Source organism: Natator depressus, chromosome 10 (assembly GCF_965152275.1).
Source record: "Natator depressus isolate rNatDep1 chromosome 10, rNatDep2.hap1, whole genome shotgun sequence".
NCBI lineage: Eukaryota > Metazoa > Chordata > Testudines > Cheloniidae > Natator > Natator depressus.
In genome coordinates, this window is record NC_134243.1 from 44,070,283 (window position 1) to 44,092,731 (window position 22,449).

A 22,449-nucleotide genomic window follows, 5' to 3' on the forward strand; every position below is an offset into this window, starting at 1 on the left:
AAAGGATGTTATATTTTATTACGTTATGGTCACTGTTACTGAGCGGTTCAGCTATATTCACCTCCTGGATCAGATCCTGTGCTCCACTTATGACTAAATCAAGAATTGCCTCTCCCCTTGTGGGTACCAGGACCAACCACTCCAAGAAGCAGTTATTTATGATGTCTAGAAACTTCTCTACACCCTGTCCTGAGGTGACACATATCCAGTCAATACGGGAATAGTTGAAATATTTCTCTATCTTTACTGGAAATGCCTTACCTGATACATTTTAGGATCACATTTGCCTTTTTCGTAGCTCAGTCATCTTGTGATTAACCAACACACCTCAGTCTTTCACCTCCTGTGTCGCTCCCAACTGATGATACTCCAGTATATAGCATAAATTCTTATTAGACCTTCAGTACATGACCTTGCATTTTAAATTCCATCCCGTTTCTGTTACTCCAGTTTTCAAGGTCATCCAGTTCTTCCTGCATAATATTCTGATGTTTCTCTGTATTGACAATGTCTCCCAACTTTGTAACATGAATAAGTTTCATTAACACACTTCTACTTTCATGCCAAGGTTAGTAATAGAAATATTAAATAAGATCTGTCCCTAGATTGATCCTTGAGGAACTTCACTAATAACCTCCCTTCAGTCTCTCTGCTCACCTTTCAGAGCAACTGGTTGCTTTCTTCCCTTTAACCAAATCCTTACCTACCTTTCAGAGTAACAGCCATGTTAGTCTGTATTTGCAAAAAGAAAAGGAGTATTTGTGGCACCTTAGAGACTAAGCCCTGATCTACACTAGGACTTTAGGTCGAATTTAGCAGCATTAAATCGATGTAAACCTGCACCCGTCCACACGATGAAGCCCTTTATTTCGACTTAAAGGGCTCTTAAAATCGATTTCCTTACTCCACCCCTGACAAGCGGATTAGCGCTTAAATCGGCCTTGCCGGGTCGAATTTGGGGTACTGTGGACACAATTCGACGGTATTGGCCTCCGGGAGCTATCCCAGAGTGCTCCATTTTGACCGCTCTGGACAGCACTCTCAACTCAGATGCACTGGCCAGGTAGACAGGAAAAGAACCGCGAACTTTTGAATCTCATTTCCTGTTTGGCCAGCGTGGCAAGCTGCAGGTGACCATGCAGAGCTCATCAGCAGAGGTGACCATGATGGAGTCTCAGAATCGCAAAAGAGCTCCAGCATGGACCGAACGGGAGGTACGGGATCTGATCGCTGTATGGGGAGAGGAATCCATGCTATCAGAACTCCGTTCCAGTTTTCGAAATGCCAAAACCTTTGTCAAGATCTCCCAGGGCATGAAGGACAGAGGCCATAACAGGGACCCGAAGCAGTGCCGCGTGAAACTTAAGGAGCTGAGGCAAGCCTACCAGAAAACCAGAGAGGCGAACGGCCGCTCCGGGTCAGAGCCCCAAACATGCCGCTTCTATGATGAGCTGCATGCCATTTTAGGGGGTTCAGCCACCACTACCCCAGCCGTGTTGTTTGACTCCTTCAATGGAGATGGAGGCAATACGGAAGCAGGTTTTGGGGACGAAGAAGATGATGATGAGGAGGAGGTTGTAGATAGCTCACAGCAAGCAAGCGGAGAAACCGGTTTTCCCGACAGCCAGGAACTGTTTCTCACCCTGGACCTGGAGCCAGTACCCCCTGAACCCACCCAAGGCTGCCTCCTGGACCCAGCAGGCGGAGAAGGGACCTCTGGTGAGTGTACCTTTTAAAATACTATACATGGTTTAAAAGCAAGCATGTGAAAGGATTACTCTGCCCTGGCATTCGCGGCTCTCCTGGATATACTCCCAAAGCCTTTGCAAAAGGTTTCTGGGGAGGGCAGACTTATTGCGTCCTTCATGGTAGGACACTATACCACTCCAGGCCAGTAACACGTACTCGGGAATCATTGTACAACAAAGCATTGCAGTGTATGTTTGCTGGCGTTCAAGCAACATCCGTTCATGTGTTATCCTCAGGAGAGTGAGATATAATCCATGGTCACCTGGTTGAAATAGGGTGCTTTTCTTCAGGGGACACTCAGAGGAGCCCATTCCTGCTGGGCTGTTTGCCTGCGGCTGAACAGAAATGTTCCCCGCTGTTAGCCACAGGGAGGGGGGAGGGTTGAGGGGTTAGCCACGCGGTGGGGGGAGGCAAAATGCGACCTTGTAACGAAAGCACATGTGCTATGTATGTAATGTTAACAGCAAAGTTTACCCTGAAAGAGTGTAGCCAGTGTTTTATAAAATGTGTCTTTTTAAATACCGCTGTCCCTTTTCTTTTCTCCACCAGCTGCATGTGTTTCAATGATCACAGGATCTTCTCCTTCCCAGAGGCTAGTGAACATTAGAAAGAAAAAAAAACGCACTCGAGATGAAATGTTCTCCGAGCTCATGCTGTCCTCCCACACTGACAGAGCACAGACGAATGCGTGGAGGCAAATAATGTCAGACTGCAGGAAAGCACAAAATGACCAGGAGGAGAGGTGGCGGGCTGAAGAGAGTAAGTGGCGGGCTGAAGAGAGGGCTGAAGCTCGAATGTGGCGACAGCGTGATGAGAGGAGGCAGGATTCAATGCTGAGGCTGCTGGAGGACCAAACCAGTATGCTCCAGTGTATGGTTGAGCTGCAGCAAAGGCAGCTGGAGCACAGACTGCCACTACAGCCCCTGTGTAACCAACCGCCCTCCTCCCCAAGTTCCATAGCCTCCACACCCAGACGCCCAAGAACGTGGTGGGGGGGCCACCGGCCAACCAGCCACTCCACCACAGAGGATTGCCCCAAAAAAAGAAGGCTGTCATTCAATAAATTTTAAAGTTGTAAACTTTTAAAGTGCTGTGTGGCATTTTCCTTCCCTCCTCCACCACCCCTCCTGGGCTACCTTGGTAGTCATCCCCCTATTTGTGTGATGAATGAATAAAGAATGCATGAATGTGAAGCAACAATGACTTTATTGCCTCTGCAAGAGGTGATCAAAGGGAGGAGGGGAGGGTGGTTAGCTTACAAGGAAGTAGAGTGAACCAAGGGGCGGGGGGTTTCATCAAGGAGAAACAAACAGAACTTTCACACCGTAGCCTGTCCAGTCATGAAACTGGTTTTCAAAGCCTCTCTGATGCGTACCGCACCCTCCTGTGCTCTTCTAACCGCCCTGGTGTCTGGCTGCGCATAACCAGCAGCCAGGCGATTTGCCTCAACCTCCCACCCCGCCATAAACGTCTCCCCCTTACTCTCACAGATATTGTGGAGCACACAGCAAGCAGTAATAACAGTGGGAATATTGGTTTCGCTGAGGTCTAACCGAGTCAGTAAACTGCGCCAGCGCGCCTTTAAACGTCCAAATGCACATTCTACCACCATTCTGCACTTTGCTCAGCCTGTAGTTGAACAGCTCCTGACTGCTGTCCAGGCTGCCTGTGTACGGCTTCATGAGCCATGGCATTAAGGGGTAGGCTGGGTCCCCAAGGATACATATAGGCATTTCAACATCACCAACAGTTATTTTCTGGTCTGGGAATAAAGTCCCTTCCTGCAGCTTTTGAAACAGACCAGAGTTCCTGAAGATGCGAGCGTCATGTACCTTTCCCGGCCATCCCACGTTGATGTTGGTGAAACGTCCCTTGTGATCCACCAGAGCTTGCAGCACTATTGAAAAGTACCCCTTGCGGTTTATGTACTCGCCGGCTTGGTGCTCCGGTGCCAAGATAGGGATATGGGTTCCGTCTATGGCCCCACCACAGTTAGGGAATCCCATTGCAGCAAAGCCATCCACTATGACCTGCACATTTCCCAAGGTCACTACCCTTGATATCAGCAGATCTTTGATTGCGTGGGCTACTTGCATCACAGCAGCCCCCACAGTAGATTTGCCCACTCCAAATTGATTCCCAACTGACCGGTAGCTGTCTGGCGTTGCAAGCTTCCACAGGGCTATCGCCACTCGTTTCTCAACTGTGAGGGCTGCTCTCATCTTGGTATTCATGCGCTTCAGGGCAGGGGAAAGCAAGTCACAAAGTTCCATGAAAGTGCCCTTACGCATGAGAAAGTTTCGCAGCCACTGGGAATCGTCCCAGACCTGCAACACTATGCGGTCCCACCAGTCTGTGCTTGTTTCCTGAGCCCAGAATCGGCGTTCCACCGCATGAACCTGCCCCATTAGCACCATGATGCATGCATTGGCAGGGCCCATGCTTTCAGAGAAATCTGTGTCCATGTCCTGATCACTCACGTGACCGCGCTGACGTCGCCTCCTCGCCCGGTAGCGCTTTGCCAGGTTCTGGTGCTGCATATACTGCTGGATAATGCGTGTGGTGTTTAATGTGCTCCTAATTGCCAAAGTGAGCTGAGCGGACTCCATGCTTGCCTTGGTATGGCGTCCGCACAGAAAAAAGGCGCGGAATGATTGTCTGCCGTTGCTCTGACGGAGGGAGGGGCGACTGACGACACGGCTTACAGGGTTGGCTTCAGGAGGCTAAAATCCACAAAGGGGGTGGCTTTACATCAAGGAGTAGTTCAGGCAGGACTTCACGGAGGGTTCCAATAAGAAATGGTGCACCTAAGTTATTGTTGTTATTGGAACAAGGAGGTTAGCCTGGCCTCTGATTGATACATGGCTAGATCTACCTCGCAGCACCTTCTCTGTGAGTGACTGCAGTGTGACCTAGAGGAATGAGTCCCCTAGACAGGGCAGGAGGCAAATGAGTACAAAACAAATCTGGTCTATTTCTTGTTTTGATCCACTCCATCTATCTTTTACATCTTTGGCTGGCAGCAGACGGTGCAGAAGGACTGCAAGCCATCCACATCTCATGGCTGCTCGGCAGAAGATGGCACAGTATGACTGCTAGCCATCCTCATCTCTTGCCTGCCCGGCAGAAGATGGCACAGTACGATTGCTAGCCATCGTCACCTCTTGCCTGCCCGGCAGAAGATGGTACAATACGACTGCTAGCAATCCGTATTGCCTGCCTGCTCACCATTAGACGGTTCAATACGACTGACTGCAGGACTAAAGAGAATGACCTGGTCAAGTCACCAAAAATTTAGTCCCTGCGCCCATGTCTGCCCAGGCGCTCCCAGCCGACGTGGCCAGGAGCACCTCAGACATGACGAGGACGGGTACCAGTCATACTGCACCGTCTGCTGCCAGAAGGCAATGGGTTGCTGCTACTCTGTAGCAATGCCGTACCGCGTCTGCCAGCACCCAGGAGACATACGGTGACGGTTACCTGAGCGGGCTCCATGCTTGCGGTGGTATGGCGTCCGCACAGGTAACTCAGGAAAAAAGGCGCGAAACAATTATCTGCCCTTGCCTTCACGGAGGGAGGGAGGGAACGGGGGCCGGACAATATGTACCCAGAACCACCCGCGACAATGTTTTAGCCCAATCAGAGTGCTCCATTGGGCTGCTCTGGACAGCACTCTCAACTCAGATGCACGATTGTTTGCCGTTGCTCTGACGCAGGGAGGGGCGACTGAGGACACGGCTTACAAGGGTAGAGTTCACGGAGGGTTCCAATAAGAAATGGTGCACCTAAGTTATTGTTCTTATTGGAACAAGGAGGTTAGCCTGGCCTCTGATTGATACATGGCTAGATCTACCTCGCTGCACCTTCTCTATGCGTGACTGCAGTGTGACCTAGAGGAATGAGTCCCCTAGACAGGGGAGAAGGCAAATGAGTACAAAACAAATCTGGTCTATTTCTTGTTTTGATCCACTCCATCTATCTTTTACATCTTTGGCTAGCAGCAGACGGTGCAGAAGGACTGCATGCCATCCACATCTCATGGCTGCTCGGTAGAAGACGGTGCAATAGGACTGCTAGCAATCCATATTGCCTGCCTGCTCACCATAAGACGGTTCAATAGGACTGACTGCCGGACTAAAAAAAATGACCTGGTCAAGTCACTAAAAATTTAGTCCCTGCGCCCATGTCTGCCCAGGCGCTCCTGATCGACCTCACACAGGCGACCAGGAACACCTCGGACATGACGAGGACGGCTACCAGTCGTACTGTACCGTCTGCTGCCAGAAGGCAATGGGTTGCTGCTACTGTGTAGCAATGCTGTACCGCGTCTGCCAGCACCCAGGAGACATATGGTGACGGTTACCTGAGCGGGCTCCATGCTTGCGGTGGTATGGCGTCCGCACAGGTAACTCAGGAAAAAAGGCGCGAAACAATTGTCTGCCCTTGCCTTCACGGAGGGAGGGAGGGAACGGGGGCCGGACAATATGTACCCAGAACCACCCGCGACAATGTTTTAGCCCAATCAGAGTGCTCCATTGTGACTGCTCTGGACAGCACTCTCAACTCAGATGCACGATTGTTTGCCATTGCTCTGACGCAGGGAGGGGCGACTGAGGACACGGCTTACAGGGTTGACTTCACGGAGGGTTCCAATAAGAAATGGTGCACCTAAGTTATTGTTCTTATTGGAACAAGGAGGTTAGCCTGGCCTCTGATTGATACATGGCTAGATCTACCTCGCTGCACCTTCTCTGTGAGTGACTGCAGTGTGACCTAGAGGAATGATTCCCCTAGACAGGGGAGGAGGCAAATGAGTACAAACAAATCTGGTCTATTTCTTGTTTTGATCCACTCCATCTATCTTTTACATCTTTGGCTGGCAGCAGACAGTGCAGAAAGACATATTGCCTGCCTGCTCACCATAAGACGGTTCAATAGGACTGACTGCCGGACTAAAAAAAATGACCTGGTCAAGTCACTAAAAATTTAGTCCCTGCGCCCATGTCTGCCCAGGCGCTCCTGATCACACAGGCGACCAGGAGTACCTCGGACATGACGAGGACGGCTACCAGTCGTATTGTACCGTCTGCTGCCACAAGGCAATGGGTTGCTGCTACTGTGTAGCAATGCCGTGCCACGTCTGCCAGCACCCAGGAGACATACGGTGATGGTTACCTGAGCGGGCTCCATGCTTGCGGTGGTATGGCATCCGCACAGGTAACTCAGGAAAAAAGGCGCGAAACAATTGTCTGCCCTTGCTTTCACGGAGGGAGGGAGGGAGGGAAGGGGGGGACTGACGATATGTCCCCAGAACCACCCGCGACAATGTTTCAGCCCCATCAGGCATTGGGATCTCAACCCAGAATTCCAATGGGCGGCGGAGACTGCGGGAACTGTGGGATAGCTACCCACAGTGCAACGCTCCAGAAGTCGACTCTAGCCTCGGTACTGTGGAAGCACTCCGCCGAGTTAATGCACTTAATGCACTTCTGTGGGGACACACACACTCGAATATATAAAACCGATTTCTAAAAAACCGACTTCTATAAATTCGACCTTATTCCGTAGTGTAGACATACCCTAACCAATTTATTTGAGCATAAGCTTTCGTGAGCTACAGCTCATGCATCCGATGAAGTGAGCTGTAGCTCACGAAAGCTCATGCTCAAATAAATTGGTTAGTCTCTAAGGTGCCACAAGTACTCCTTTTCTCCTTACCTACCTTACAATTCTTGACGAATCCCCATCTTCTCTAATTTTACAGCGTCAAATGCTTTACTGAAGTCCTAGTATATTAGATCTGCTGCATTTCCCTTGCCTAAAAAAAAATCACTTATCTTCTTAAAGAAGAATATCATGTTAGTCTGGCATGATCTACCTTTGGTGAACGCAAATGGATTACATCTGCTTTTCCAATTACCTGTGAATTTAATCTGTCCTTCAAAATTTGTTCTAAAAGACTGTAATGTGTTTCCCCCTTCCAGTGTTGTGAGGATCTCCAGAATGGATCTGCTTGCTCATACCACTGTGGCGTACACAGAATCAATATGGAAAGCAGTTCACAAAGATCATGCTGTTGGAACTGCAGTACTGGACCTTAATGACCTGAGTAGGTCCAGGACTCAGGGGGTACAGAACCACTAGACAAGTGACAGTTGATCCTCATGCTGGCTGGATCCCAGCCAACGTGATCCCTTCTTGGCAACTGTGGTTAGCAGTTATTCCTGTATGGCTGTCAAAATTGGATCCAAATGCTAACACTGGATCCATGTTTGACTGCTAGATCCTGCTGCAAGTTGGTTTCTGCCTCTGGATCCAGATCCAAATGTGTTAACTATGGATCCAACTTGGCTGTGGTTTCTGGATCTCGTGACCCCTGCATCCATGCTCTGCAGCCTCAGGTCAACACTTGGCTGAAGGATCTGAGTTCTGAAGATCCAGATCCAATGTCCAGAGAGATGGTTTAGACATATAACTAACTCTCCTAGGTCACCTTGAACAGATCAGGGGACCTTGACTGTGACCAGATCCCTAAACCAAGCTCTATTTACAGACTGCCAGAGTTAGTTGACCAGGCCCAGGGAGCCTCCTCCATCAGTAGGGGGGGCCTGCGGCAGCCCTCCTACTCTTAAGTGCAGACAAAGCCTATGCCAGTCAGGCATCTCCTCTTTACTTTTAGAAGAAAAATGTGACTGAAAAAACTAACAAGCTATAAACAAAATTTGCCCCAAAAGAGAAGAAATAGAAATAAGAAAAACTGATGAGGAAAGCACTGAGGATGGTGTGTGCAATCTAAGCTCACCGGACCGTCAGAAGTTAGAAGGAACTGAAGGGTGGTTGGGCCACTCTTCATTTTATACTCTCGGAGCCATCCAGGATAAAAGGGGAAAGGATAGGCAAGTGGACCCAAAAGACACTGTTTTCTAGATGATTCTAGAAGCTCAAAGCGTGAGTGCCTTGATCTCATAAATGGCAATATGCAGACGCCATGCAAAGAACTCATTTCTACATGCTGAAACTTTTTTTAGTTTTCTTTTAAAAAGTAATTTAATATACACAGAGAAAAAAATCTTTTAAATCAGATTGTTTTATAGTTAACAACCATTATAAAATAATTATGGTATGATGCATAACACAACAGATGTTCCACATTTCAGCCATTTGTCACACATCTCAATCATTTGTTTCACACAGTGGTAGGTTTGAAGATCAAAAGGTATGTTTGGAATACATTCAACCTGGAAAAGCGTCCCTTTAAAAGGGGCTGGAGAGCTGGCTAACCCCCATACAAAGTAAGGTTTAAAATGCAGTATGAGTACTTTGTCTTTACTACCAGGATAGGTCATTTATTGGGATGGTCAACTTTAAAAAAAAAAAAAAAAAAAGGATGCCGAGCTGATGCTCAAATGAAAACCAGTACTACCTTCTTCAATTTATTTTTTAAAAAGTACTTTCACAGCAAGATGTGTAGGTGGAGACAAAGTGGGAGTTTGGAAAGATCAAACATTTTTTAGATTATGTAGTCACTGAATTAATGCACTCCAGCAGCATTATAAGATACTGATCTGGCTCCTTTACATCCAGAGCCCATGAAGTGCAAGGGAGGGAAGATAGAAAAAGCAGTAGAATTTCTTTTATAGTTCCAATTCTTTAGTCCTATAAACTGGAAGGCTCCATGTTCAGCTATCATCCACTCTCCATTTCTACACCATGCCAGGAGATAGTTATTGCAACAAAATTATCTAGTCCACATAAGCCAAGGCAGATTTTCCAAATCACAGGGTTTTTAATTAACACAGTAGTTGTCCTTTATAGGATGCCCAGCATTCCACTACCACCTCACTAATAGTTGTGTAACCCTCCAGCAGAGTGTATGTTGTCTCCCCTGTATGGGCTGGTCCATACAGAGAAAACAGCATGGGACTTCCCCACTCCCTACTTCTGTATTTTCCAGGATACTGGACTATATGGACCTTCGGTCTAATCCAGTATGGCTATACCCATGTATTTATAGCTGAAGCAGAAGAAACCTGTGTTGTCGATATGAAGGTTCTGAGTTCAATGTGCTGATGACCTCTGGACGCAAAAAAAAAACAAACAAAAAAAACGTATGTATGTGTAAGCATTAGTGCTAGCATCCAGGAGTAATTGTTGGACTCATTTTATATCATAAAGCATTGTATTTAGAAGTGAATTTGGAAGTTGTGTTATATCGGTTTTATTGTATGTTTAGCATCTGTATTTTGGTTAATAGGAGCTGTCCCTTTAAGAATCGGATGGGGCACTTTACTCTAGTGAGTGACAGCAACATGTGGGAGATTTTGTTTGTGTCCAGAGAATGGAAGACCGTGCCTGTTTAAGCGCCAAAAGATCACAGCTTGATTTAGTAAGCTTTACTTTCTAGAAAGCAATCGCTCTTCTCAAAGGTGTATCATTAGTGTTTGTGGGGGATGATATGCCGCAGGGCATTGCTAATGAAGTACACAGTCTGATTTGTAGTTCACCTGTTTGAATCCAGATCAGCTCAACAGGTATTAAAAGCCGTTTTTATGTGATGGATGGTTGGTGACCCCAAAATGAAATGGGTTCAGTGGGTACATGTCATGTTTCTGCATCAATATCTCACCATTATGATTTGCATTAGATTGCAATCTCTGAGGCAAGGGCTGTCTCCTCTTTGTCCAGTACCCAACACAATGGGGACCTGATCTTGGTTGGCTTCTCTAGCAAGAATGTTAACAACAAAGACTAAAATCGCATTACTCATGATTCAGTTGATAGTTTGACAATGCTGTAGTCACACACCTTGGGGTGGGCAGGGGAGTTCAAAAATCAGAATACAGACCAAATGCATGATCTGATCATTTTAAATAATTGCAATCTGTTGGGGTCTGACTTATGGTTTGTGAATTTTGGGACTGGCAATACTTAAGAAGCCATTTTAAACTTTAAAACTTTGCCTCACTTCAGGAATGTTGTCTCCTTGAAGTAAATTATCTTGGGATTCTGTTGCAGCGGTGGCCAGGAGAATGCTATGTCAGCTTGATATTGTTAAGGGGACAATATAAAGCACCCATGATGAATGAGTTATTCAGGATTAATATACTTATAAAATTCTCAGTGGGAAAGTAAGGGAGAAAACTGCTTCAACACACACATTTATTACACTACTTTTAAGGGTGTATTATAGTAAGAAAAAAAGCCCCTAAGATTCTATCTCACTGTATATGAGTGTAAATTGGAGATGGCAAAGACATTAAGACCCACCTAGTTAATCTTCCTGCCAAGGCAGGATTATTTCCTATCATGTAGTCTAATTTTAAATGTTCTAAACAAGAGGCTTTCATCTCTTCCCTAGAGATTCTATACAAAAATTTAATAGGTCTCATTGCCAGGAAGATTTTCATGATATAGAGCTTAACAATTACTTTGTAATTTCTCCCGTTACTCCTAATTACATTCCTTGAATAACTCATTCCTCTCTCTTTTGGTTGTTTATTCCCTTCACATACCTATAAATCTAAGTCCCCCATTCTAGCCCCTAGCTGTTTCTTAGCCAAGCTATATGTACTTAGCTCTTCATATTTATTCATAGAACAAATTTATTTTTAAATATGTCACAGGAAGTATTAAGTTGATCCCTTGGCATGAAAAACAAGATGCTGAGGCTTTCTGTCAGTTTGTAACTTGCTGCACGTGCACCAAAGAGCCTGAGATGTGTCTGTCACAGTGATTAGTCCTGCTGATCTAGATGAGAGTGCAAAGTAAGGGGACCATTATAGGAACCATCTGGGCTGCTCTTGGACTCTCAGGCCAACCCTGCAGATCAAACTGCTGAGAACAGTGGGTGAAATTGGAAAAGAAAACATAGCTCAGGAGAAAAGGGACCAGACTCTCCTGAAGAAAATGGTACTACCATTTGTAATGTAGATGGTGGTATGGCCAAACTGCTAGGCTAAAACTGCTAGGTTCTCTTTCACAGTTGTAACCTATTTGTGCTATACAAACAAGAATGGATCTGGTAAGTTCAGCCATGATCATAGTTACTATGGTAGTGCACATTGGGCCCAAGTGATCTTTCATTCCTCCACTCCCTCTGATAATTAACTTAAAGATCTGAACTGACAGTGCACTTCTCAGACACAATATACAGAACAGCTACATTATTATTTTTACTTATTGTTGTTACAGCAGCATCAACAGGGCCCAACTGAGATATGGGCCCCACCGTGTGAGGCACTGTACAAACACATAGAAGGAAACAGTCCCCCCGCCCTGAAGAGCTTACAATCTAAATAGACAAGACATGGGATGGGAAGAAAAACAGTCACAAACAGGCAAAGTGATGTTTCCATATAGCAAGTCAATGGCTACGTCAAGATGAGAATTAAAATAGTGTTCTAATTCAGATTCACTGTAAAGCACAATATAAGCAAGGAAATCAAAATTAAAACCTGTCACTGAACCTGTCTCACTTTGTCATGCCCAAGTATTGAAGTACACACACATTGATCACCAGGGAGGTGGTGGTGTTGTGAGTTACCAACTGCCTGGATTCTGAACCCCACTATTTACATCACTTAGTGAGGACTAGTGTTACTTTAATACAGTGTATGTTTCCCTGCATTTGTTTCATGTCATGCTATAATGTTTCAAGGCACCATAGTTACAGTTAAATGCATGGAGTAATTCAGTGTTAATATGAACTTACTCCACAGCTAACAAGTCATTAAGTGGTTTAATAGCATAGTTACAACTTGACTTTTTCTTGCTAACGGAATCTTTCCTTCAAGTACATCCTGGAACCTTACAGAGTTCCCCATTCTGATTTACTCTTGATGCTCGGGACAGCAACGATACAATCTCTCAGCTGAGGACTAGGCATTCAATGACCCTCTGACCAATTGTACTTAAGGAGTGGTAATATCCGTACATATTAATGATCCAGAAAGTAATTAAAGACTAATCAAAGCTTAATACAGAGTGGGGAGAGCAGAGAACTAACCATCCATCCCTCCTAAATAAGAATTTTATTCAAATTTGGAGGAAGTAGTAGTTTTCTCCTATATCTAGAGATTCTGTACCCTATTCAGACTGTTATGTCTGAGTAACAAATCCTTCAAGAGAGTATTACAGCAAGGGCTGACAGGCCAATGGCTATTAATTTTACCCATTGTGACAAAGTTCCTGTTCTACCTTGGTGGGTCTTGCGCTTACTGGCGGATTTGCTCGTCTTGGAGCTTCACGGCAGCCCTCAGCTTGGCTGTTTTTCTGAACCCACAGTCCAGGTCGACTCCTCCTGTGTCTGACCAGGAGTTGGAAGGATTTGGGAGGAACCTGGGCCCACCCTCTACTCCGGGTTCCAGCCCAGGGCCCTGTGGAATGCAGCTGTCTAGAGTGCCTCCTGGAGCAGCTGTGCGACAGCTACAACTCCCTAGGCTACTTTCCCATGGCCTCCTCCCAACACCTTCTTTATCCTCACCATAGGACCTTCCTCCTGGTGTCTGATAATGCTTGTACACCTCAGTCCTCCAACAGTCCGCGTTCTCACTCTCAGCTCCTAGTGCCTCTTGCTCCCAGCTCCTCACACGCGCATCACAAACTGAAGTGAGCTCCTTTTTAAAGCCCAGGTGCCCTGATTAGCCTGCCTTAATTGATTCTAGCAACTTCTTGAATGGCTGCAGGTGTTCTAATCAGCCTGTCTTAATTGTCTCCAGAAGGTTCCTGATTGATCTGGAACCTTCCCTGTTACCTTACCCAGGGAAAAGGGACCTACTGAGCCTGGGGCTGATATATCTGCCTTCTATTACTCTCCTATAGCCATCTGGCCCGACCCTGTCACACCATCAATAGTTAAGATATTGTTGGATATAACACAAATTGGAATAGTTCAAAAAGGTGGCAGAGGCCCTGCCAGCAATGTCACTACTCACCAGCTGGATGGCTATCATTAATACCGTCTTCAAAGTGAAAGTTCTATCACAGAGGTCAAACAAATCTTCCAAGCTAGGACCAAGTAGTTCTAGTACCATGGCATTGTACTTTCCACATGGGCCAAAGTAATACACCTGGGGGAGGCCTTCAGCTGTAAGAACAGGGGAAAAAATTAAACAAGTGAGCAGGACTGCACTAGTATTACTCCTGTCAAGTCAGACCCTTTGTTGTCCCCAAGCTTTATTTTTATCGCTTAACTCATAGTCCCCATTACAGATCTTGCACAGCAAGCAGAAAAAAGTTTCCACATGTATTTATTGATATGGATGGAAAGAAGTGCAAACCAGTACATGTTCTTCTCAAAGAAAGCCTTTCTAAAGCATATGGATTTTAGGGCAACAAATACTATAAGCACATGAAATATCTAATTCTAGCACTGCAAAAGTTTGGGTCATAGAAGATATAATTTGTAAGAAGTTCCCTGCTTTACACTAAAGATTTGGGGGCCATGAACCCCAAACAAGTCTATGTTGTGACTAGTTCAAGCAGCTGCAAAGAGGTAAAACCTTTTTACTTTAAAAAAAAAAATATGGTCAAGAAAGGGCTCCTTTGTAAACCAAAGTATGTTGTTTTCAGCATAGCTTTACATAATCTGTTTTATCTTAATATACATGCATTTTAATAAGAGTTATAATTCAAAACACACATAAGCACTATAAGTAATCTCTCCTTTAAAAATGCAAAGATTTTTAATCTTTATATCTTATTTCACTTGGTGAAATAAGAAATTTATCAAATCAGTCAAACTTATCCGTAAAATTATTTTGCTAAATCATACACAAAACCCTTGTAAGTGGTTGTTAACTGTAGTCAGTTCTCTGACTGCAAAAAGGCACAGGAATACATTTTCAATATGCCCATAAAAGAAAATGTATATTCAACTCTGATGACAATGTTGGATGATAAACGCAAATTGTTTTCCAAAGGGCACCAGAAAGGGGGAAACAATGGCTCAGTCAACACAAGGCTGATCTTGCAGATTCCTGTTGCACTGGTCTGTTTTGAACACTCACTGAATTAACCAAAGCAGAGTTGTACTTCTTGAATTTGCTGCCCTGTGAAAGAATTCTAATTGATCACTACATAGAGTTGATTCAATATTATGTGATATGGGCCAACAGCTAGTGCTCCAAGGTTTCTTCTAGTACAGGAACTCAGCCTCCTTGCATCTGTTTGAGACAATGCAGCAGAAGCATTGTATTTTATTATAGAACATGCTTTCAGCCTTTGCTTCATAAACAGTTTGAAAAGATAACGGGGAGAGGGGATACTTATTTTGAAACACAACCTCAAAGAGTTCAGCCCAATGCCAAATTGACTTGTCAATTTTTAACATACAAAAGATAGATTACCAGCTGCTCAGATAACATTAATTACACATATAGACAAGAATTAGATGTTTGTTTAAACAATTTGTTCTCAGACATCAGTGAAGCCAAAGAGCCACAGAACAGTATATTACATGATGTTTAAGGGATCAAATATGTATATATAACATATAATTTGTTCCAGGCAAAAAGACTATATTGGAAGTTAAGTTGCAAGAATCATGTACCCAAAATTTAGGAAGTGCCAGAATTAAGGTAGCCCATATACCTTAATTCTGCATGCTTGTACCTTATACCATTTTTAGTTACTTGATCACATACTATGTTCTTCCACATGAGCAAAGTTGGTGTGAAGGAGTGTAGGAGCAGGCTTTTGTATTTGTACTATAAGAATTAATGTATGATTTGATCATCCTGCCAGCCACCCTTTTTGAATACTAGAAAGGAATGACCCTCAGGGACATTTGTAGAAATTCATCTGACAGACTGCCAGTGTCTGTACTGATGTTAAGGCAGGGACAGACCAGAACAATCCTTATGACTAATTATGATCACCCTTTTGTTTTAGGATAAGTTATAATGTCTACTATGGTTTCCTATATGCATTATAAATTAGGCACTCTAGTTAAATATACATTTCTTTGTTTTGAGGTTTAGTAAGTAAGAGACAGGATTTTGTATTGTGTCTATGTTAATGAGACTAGAGGAACGTTGAAGGCCCGGGCCGCAATGTGAACCGTTTTGATTACAAGATTTAGTAAAATTTAATTTACAATGCCTTTCTTGCTCAACATAAAACACTGCTGTTTGTCTACCTTTGAAGGCCTCTGTAAAAGACTGTTTGTGTGAATGACGAATGCATGCATCAGGAAAAGATAAGGTGTGAAGGCCATTGTTAAAGTCAGATGGTCAAGGAAGGAGGAGTGAAGAAACTTAACCAGAGAACCATCAACACGCATCCATAAGTGAGGAAGGGCAGATTGACAACCGTGAGGTGGAGGCTGGCACCCCTAAATACAAGACAATTGATTAAAATCGAAACCAGGACGGAGTGACTCTCTCGGAGGTGTTTTGGAATGTTATCAAAAGATAACACCAATTAAGGAGTAACCGGTCACAAACTGACACAGCAAAATCCATAGACTTCAACAGAGAAAAAAAGACTATACGAACAGGGTGCTTGGCCATGGGACTTCGGGTTCGTCTTGCCACAACTCCAGGAGCATCGGATCGCAACTGACAGAGCCTGGCTCCCCTCTATGACCAATCTGGCTGGCCACTAGATTGATCCAGACTCTGGACTGGTAACTATAAACATCAACTGGCAGGACTGTGTGAATGGTGGGTGTGTGTGTGAGAGACTGAAAAGCATATGCTAACTGCTGTATTCTCTATAAATGTGGCGTATTGCCTTTTTCCCTGAAAAAGATCCCATGTGCTTCTTATAAACATAACAGGAGGACATGTAAAATTAGAGCAAACTCACAACTACAGTAATTTTTGCCTCTACTGTACCTTTAGGAAAATCCAGCTAATCCACACAATACATGATTCACAACAAACAATAGCACTCCCCAGTTCTTAAAAATGCAATGAATGCTGTACAGAGGTTTCTTATTACTAAAACTTAATCCTATTGAACTGTTACTAGCATACTATGAAGTATACCTAAAGCTTGTCCAGTATAACTAAAGCTTTGTTCACACAAAGTACTGTTTGTCAAAGATTATTCTATATTTTTTAAAACAATGTTTGTTCACTTATGTTCACTTAATTTTGGGGATTTATACTGTAGTCTGCCAGTCATTGGAACAAATTAGTGAGGTACTTAAAATACCTACAGAAACTGCATGTCTAGCCACTAGAATTTTTATGTTTATGTTCAACAGTTACACAAACATTTACAGTGTTGAAAGGATGACCTCTGTGGGCTGAAACACTTAATGGATCTTCGGATTTGATCCAAACAATTGAAGTAAGACCATAAAAAGAATGTATTGTCTCTTTTAGAAAAGAGAAGTCCAGCTCAAGGGTGTTCTCTTTCTTCATTACAGAACCAATTCAAAGAGCAAAGCATGAGTAGCACTGGGACAAGTCATCTCCAGCAGGGTTTTAAATATCCCATTTCAGAGACCAGCAATACCTCATTAGTAAGGACTGGGTCATCTCAATGTGCACAGCTGGAATTAGTTAGTACACTTTACTGGCACTGTTTATTGTCAGAAAGAATGAGTGCCAATATGATCTAACTTCCCAGCAGGTGCCCTGATCTCATACTGGGTTCCAATAATAGAAGCAGGTCACCAACGGTGCTGGAGGGACAAAGAGGAGGCAGATTGGAAGCTCTGACAATCTGATATTGGGAAACCCATCCACCAGCATGGGCAACAAAAAGAAACCAAGTGACAGAAGATGAGTAGCAGGAGGAAACTGAAGCAACAGTAGGAAGAGCTTGAAGAATGGCAACAGATATTGGAAGTGGGGAGAAAGAGGGGTTTTTGGTAGACTCATGGCAACAAAAAAAGGCAGAAGACAGATTCATAGATTTCACAGATTCCAAGGGCAGAAGGAACCATCTAGTCTGACCTCCTGTCTAACACAGGCCAGAGAAGGGTGGAAGGCTGGGAGGGGGGAGGCAGAACTAGGAAAAATGTGGGTTCCCAGATGAAGAAGAGGTCAAAGATAGGAATACAAGAGGAAATTGTTAAGCCGAAAGGATTAGAGAGAGAGAAAATAAGGTCGCTTTAACAACCCCTCTGTGCTAAATGTGAGGGCTCAGTGTGTATCCCCCTAAATGCCACTGTCCCTAACTCCCCAAAGCTCCTTCTCTGTGTGGAGCTCTTTACAAGATCCATCTCCACTTGCAAATAAAATGGTCCTCAATATCAGTGATGGCAACAGTTAGGCAACCACAGCATGACCCTGTATCTCCAGATTCTTAGCAGACGGGCTGTGCTGAGGTTGTCTCTCCCTTGATGCTTTGGGGAATGGGAGAGAAAAGGGTCATGGATCCAATCCTAAAGCAGTCACCCTCTGCTTCTATCCTGTTCTGCCAACAGAGGTCCCTCGAGGGGGATGGCTGTAATACATGTCACCTGAAGTGTTGGCATGTTAATGAAACAACTATGTGGTATAAACAATGAACATGCTTAGGCCTACCTGCTGAATCTTTGACTCCAGGGTTTTGTTTCACTAAAACCACGTGGACTTCCCCACACAGAAACCATTTTTCTATTCCTTGTGCTGCCTTATTTCTTCCACGAGAAGGGATGGAGCTTGCTTCCTGGTTGCAAGCATGTACAGGGCAGTTGGTGAAACCAAAGGGTTTTTAAAAGAGACAAAAGTATGTGTATATATTTTTACAAGGCCATTCATTTCATATTGCCCATTTGATACTTTACACACCACAAGAGAACTCGTACACTCACTCATTTATAATATTTTTCTGAAAAACATGGGTGCAATGGTAAGAGGTGCAGACAACAATTGGAAGAACCATGAACAGTCCGTTTAACTGCCAACTGGAACGATGGCAATGCTGGAAGAAAGGAGGGCAGCTCCTCTCTTCTCCCCCACACAGTTTGAGTACTTGCAGTATGGAAATAAAGGACAACCGTGCCCCTACTCAATGACCAACATATGATTTTGTACAAGAACTATCGTAGGCAACAAGGGAGTGGGTCCACTCTAAAGGGATAGCTCCTCTTGTTCTGTAAGATTTGTAGAGTGAAAAATGCACCCTGTTCCTGTTCCAGAATGCTGACTTATCACTTAATGACCACACAAAACAAATAATTCCTTAGTACACAGTCTAGTAAAGCAACTTTATTAGTTCATGACGAAACACCACCTTAACTTGCTGGGAAGTGAACGGATGGAACATCAAGCTCACATACCACCACTGGTACATGTACCACAGTTTGGGAAATTCTGGTCTAGTGGATAGGCTACTGGACTAGGATTCAGAGCTTTGTTCTGTTCCTAGCTATTCCCAGACTTTTTGCATGATCTTGGGCAAGTTACTTCACCATTCTTCTCTCTCTCTTTCATCCTTTATCCTATTGTTTTAGGCTACAAACTCTTGTGCAGGCCAGTAAGAGGCAGGGTGGGAAGAGGGGGTGGTGGTGGTGGGAACTTGGGAAAAGGGGTGGGGTGGGGGCGAGGAGTTGAACACCCCCAGGGCCGGAGGAAACCGGTGCCTATGGATTTCCCCACTGATTTTCCTCGTCACTCCTATGACCCTAGTGTAATTTTCCATGCTCCCCCACTAATATTTAACCCTCTGTTAAATTCACCTTTTTTATACTTGCTTTTGTTACCTGTCCCTATTGAACCCAGTTCAAAGCCCTCCTCAACTAGGTTGGTGAGTCAGTGCACAAAGATGCTCTTCCCCTTTTTGGTCAGGTGGACCCCCAACTCTTCCCAGCAGGTCTTCTTCCCAGAACAGCATCCCATGGTCAAGGAAGTCGAAGCCCTCTCATTGACACCATGTGCACAGCCATTAATTCATCTCCAGGATGCACATGTCCCTGCTTGGGTCCTTATCCTCCACAAACTGCTGCAACACAACCTGCTCCCCTGACCCCTTCACCCTGACTCCCAGAGCCCTGATCTGCTCAGGGTCAGACATGGCAGCATCATGAGTGTTTATGTGGATGAGCAGTATGGGGTAGTTATCAGGGGGCGATGAGCCTCAGCAATCTTTCCATAATGTCTTGGACATGAGCTCTAGGGTGACAGCTCGTTTCCTGGGACATCGTATCAGGTTGCCACATGGATGCTTCCGTTCCCCTCAGACAGATGTCCCCAACCACAAGCACTCTGTCTCCTTCTCTCAGGTGCAGTAGCTGCAAACCTCTCAGCCTTGGGAACAAATGGCTTCTCCTCCTCAGTCATTGAGTTCTGCTCCTCACCCTGTGTTGACAGTACAGTATACCAGTTCTTCAACTAGATGGACAGGGACCTGGAAGGGCTGGGGGAGGAAGCACAGTCTATTGCCTGAGGTGGCCAACAGCTAGTCTGCTCCTTGCAGAGCAGACAGTTCTCCTTCCTCCTCTTGTGCTGCTGTAGTCATCTGTAGTTGGCTAGCATCCTCCATCTCAGATGTCTCCATGTGCATCCTCTCAAAGTCCTCATGCTCCTGGATGCTACGAAGATGAGCCACCTTGTTCTGCAGCTGTCTTACCTGCTTCCTGAGGAATTTCACCAACAGACACCTCTCACACCTGGTGTTTCACCTGCCTGGCTTTTGGCAGCCAATGTTGGTTAAGGGAGTGATTTTTGGTGACATTTCTATACCAGCAAAAGCCACAGAATAGGAGCAGCTATACTGGTATACAAGGGCTTTTGCTAGTATAGCTTATTTCACTTACCAAACTAGTATAAACTATACCTGCAAAAGCACTTTTTTGCCAGTATAGCCTATGTCTGCATCAGAAAGATTTGGCAGTACAGCTATACCAGCAAACCTTTTCTACAGGAGACCTGGTCTAGGATTCAAATTGGTGGGAAGACCAAAAAGCCACAAGTTTGTGATGTCAGACCCACACATACCCAGTTCAATATGTTAGATGGAAGAGCACTTATATTTCGAAAGTTAGTTTGATCTTAGTTATCTTAGGAGGACTTTGTGTAGTGTAATGCTATTTATTATTATGTCAGATGTTTCCAAAAAAGATCAGTGGACACTTTCTTTGGTTTAATTCTCTCTAAACAGTTGAGAGGCAAGACTTGGGGCCAAACACATGCTTCACAACCTGCAAACACTGCCAGTTGTTAGCAAAGTGATACACTGGATGTGCTGGTATTCATCATGAATGCCATTAAAAAATGGCCATTTGCCCTATGGTTTGCTTTGTTTTTCTTTAAACTGCCATTTGTGGTCTGTCCTGTACTTACCAAAAAGGGGTATTATCTGAAACATCTAAATGGTAATATTGGTAAATGCCAAGTTTTTAAGGGTTCCCACTGTTTTTAAGGGTTCCTGCAATCCTTTACTCACTTTACCAAGCCTAATTTAATTATGCTATAGGTAACTTGGCAGTCACCATTGCCTGACATTTGACACTACTCAGAATATGGATTCTCTTAATATCGTTCTATTTTCTGCTTATTTAGCAGCTGTCCTGCCAAGCAAAATTAGTAATCCCACCAGACTTATTGCCTCAGTTTCAAAGTGTTTGCATTTTAGACATGCAAACAGGCTGCAAAGATGCACAACTAAAGTCATTCTTGTCTAAGTATTTTTCAAAACAGAAGTACTTGTCAGTGCATGAATGTAAGCTTCCATGGTTAGTCTCCATTTCTCCCCACCCTCAAGCACTCCTATTATTAAAGTTAATAACTAGACAATCTTCCTTCACAGGCTGGAGATGCTAGTTGGAGAGATTGCCATTGAGCATACTGAGACTCTCCTCATGTAGACATTAACCTTGTCACCTCTATCGCATTTCCAGTCCCTGTGCCCTGGACAGGAAGCTGAGTTCTTGTTTATCAAGATAACAGAGCACCACCAACTAAAGCAGCCCAATGTACCATGATTTAAATGAATAATTATTTGAATTCACTCTTCATGAAGTAATGTGCAAACGGAGATATGACAATTGTATCCAATTAACACTCTGACTTGAAGTGCATCACATTTGCTACTTCAAAAAAAAAAAAATTCTCCCCGCCAAAGTGCTCTCATCCCTGGAATCTCTCCTCCCACTTCTCCTAACTCCAGTGAGAATTTGGGAAAATGAAGATTTAGAATCTATTTAATATTGCTCCTCAACGAGCTTTCCTTAGACCAAAGAAGAGGCCAACTGTTCACCTGAATATGACTTTGACTGACAACGCTACTTAGTTGTGTGGATTCTCTTGTAGTATTATATTGTATAAGGGATATGATTTAGTTGAAGCAGAAAACATAAGCTACTATACAAATCTTGATCTTTAAGCCTTTCTTTTTATACAGTGCATTAAAAGCACAGAGTCTAGCCCAGTGGGAGAGCAGCATCTATTGAATACTGATAGTATCCAAATCTGGTTCCATTGCTGAAAGACAGAACTGGCCAAAAGCCAGAGGAACCTGAGGAAGAGCTATGTGTAGCTAGAAAGCTGGTCTCTCTCAAAAACAGAAGTTGGTCCAATAAATGATATAATCTCACTCACATTGTCACAGGGAATTAACAGGTCATTCAAAGATGTCCCAAAATAACTGAACAAAAATAACTCAGAAAATAAAGAACTGTATGAAGACATCCTGAAGAGATCCAGCAAGTGTATGTCTATACTATAACCAATACTGTGACTTATTCCAGAACCATCCAAACTACAGGAATAAAACTGGCATAAGTGAGGCTCCTTGCACTGCATCTGGGTTCATGCTACGCAG

At 44.2% G+C, this 22,449-nt stretch overlaps 2 protein-coding genes across 5 annotated transcripts in view; one reads left to right on the forward strand and one right to left on the reverse strand.

Moving 5' to 3' along the window:
* Window positions 1-22,449, reverse strand: part of CSNK1G1 (casein kinase 1 gamma 1) — a 231,767-nt gene that overhangs the window by 79,912 nt on the left and 129,406 nt on the right. For all 4 annotated transcript variants that reach the window (XM_074965941.1, XM_074965940.1, XM_074965939.1 and 1 more), the window contains exon 5: window positions 13,683-13,834. In XM_074965941.1, coding sequence (XP_074822042.1) covers window positions 13,683-13,834 — 152 coding nt within the window. The remainder of the gene's footprint in view (window positions 1-13,682; window positions 13,835-22,449) is intronic.
* Window positions 1,137-10,501, forward strand: LOC141994623 (uncharacterized). Its single transcript, XM_074964857.1, has 4 exons — window positions 1,137-1,719; window positions 2,299-2,512; window positions 2,567-2,737; window positions 10,435-10,501. Exons 1-4 carry the CDS (start codon window positions 1,137-1,139, stop codon window positions 10,499-10,501), a joined length of 1,035 nt encoding a protein of 344 aa, XP_074820958.1.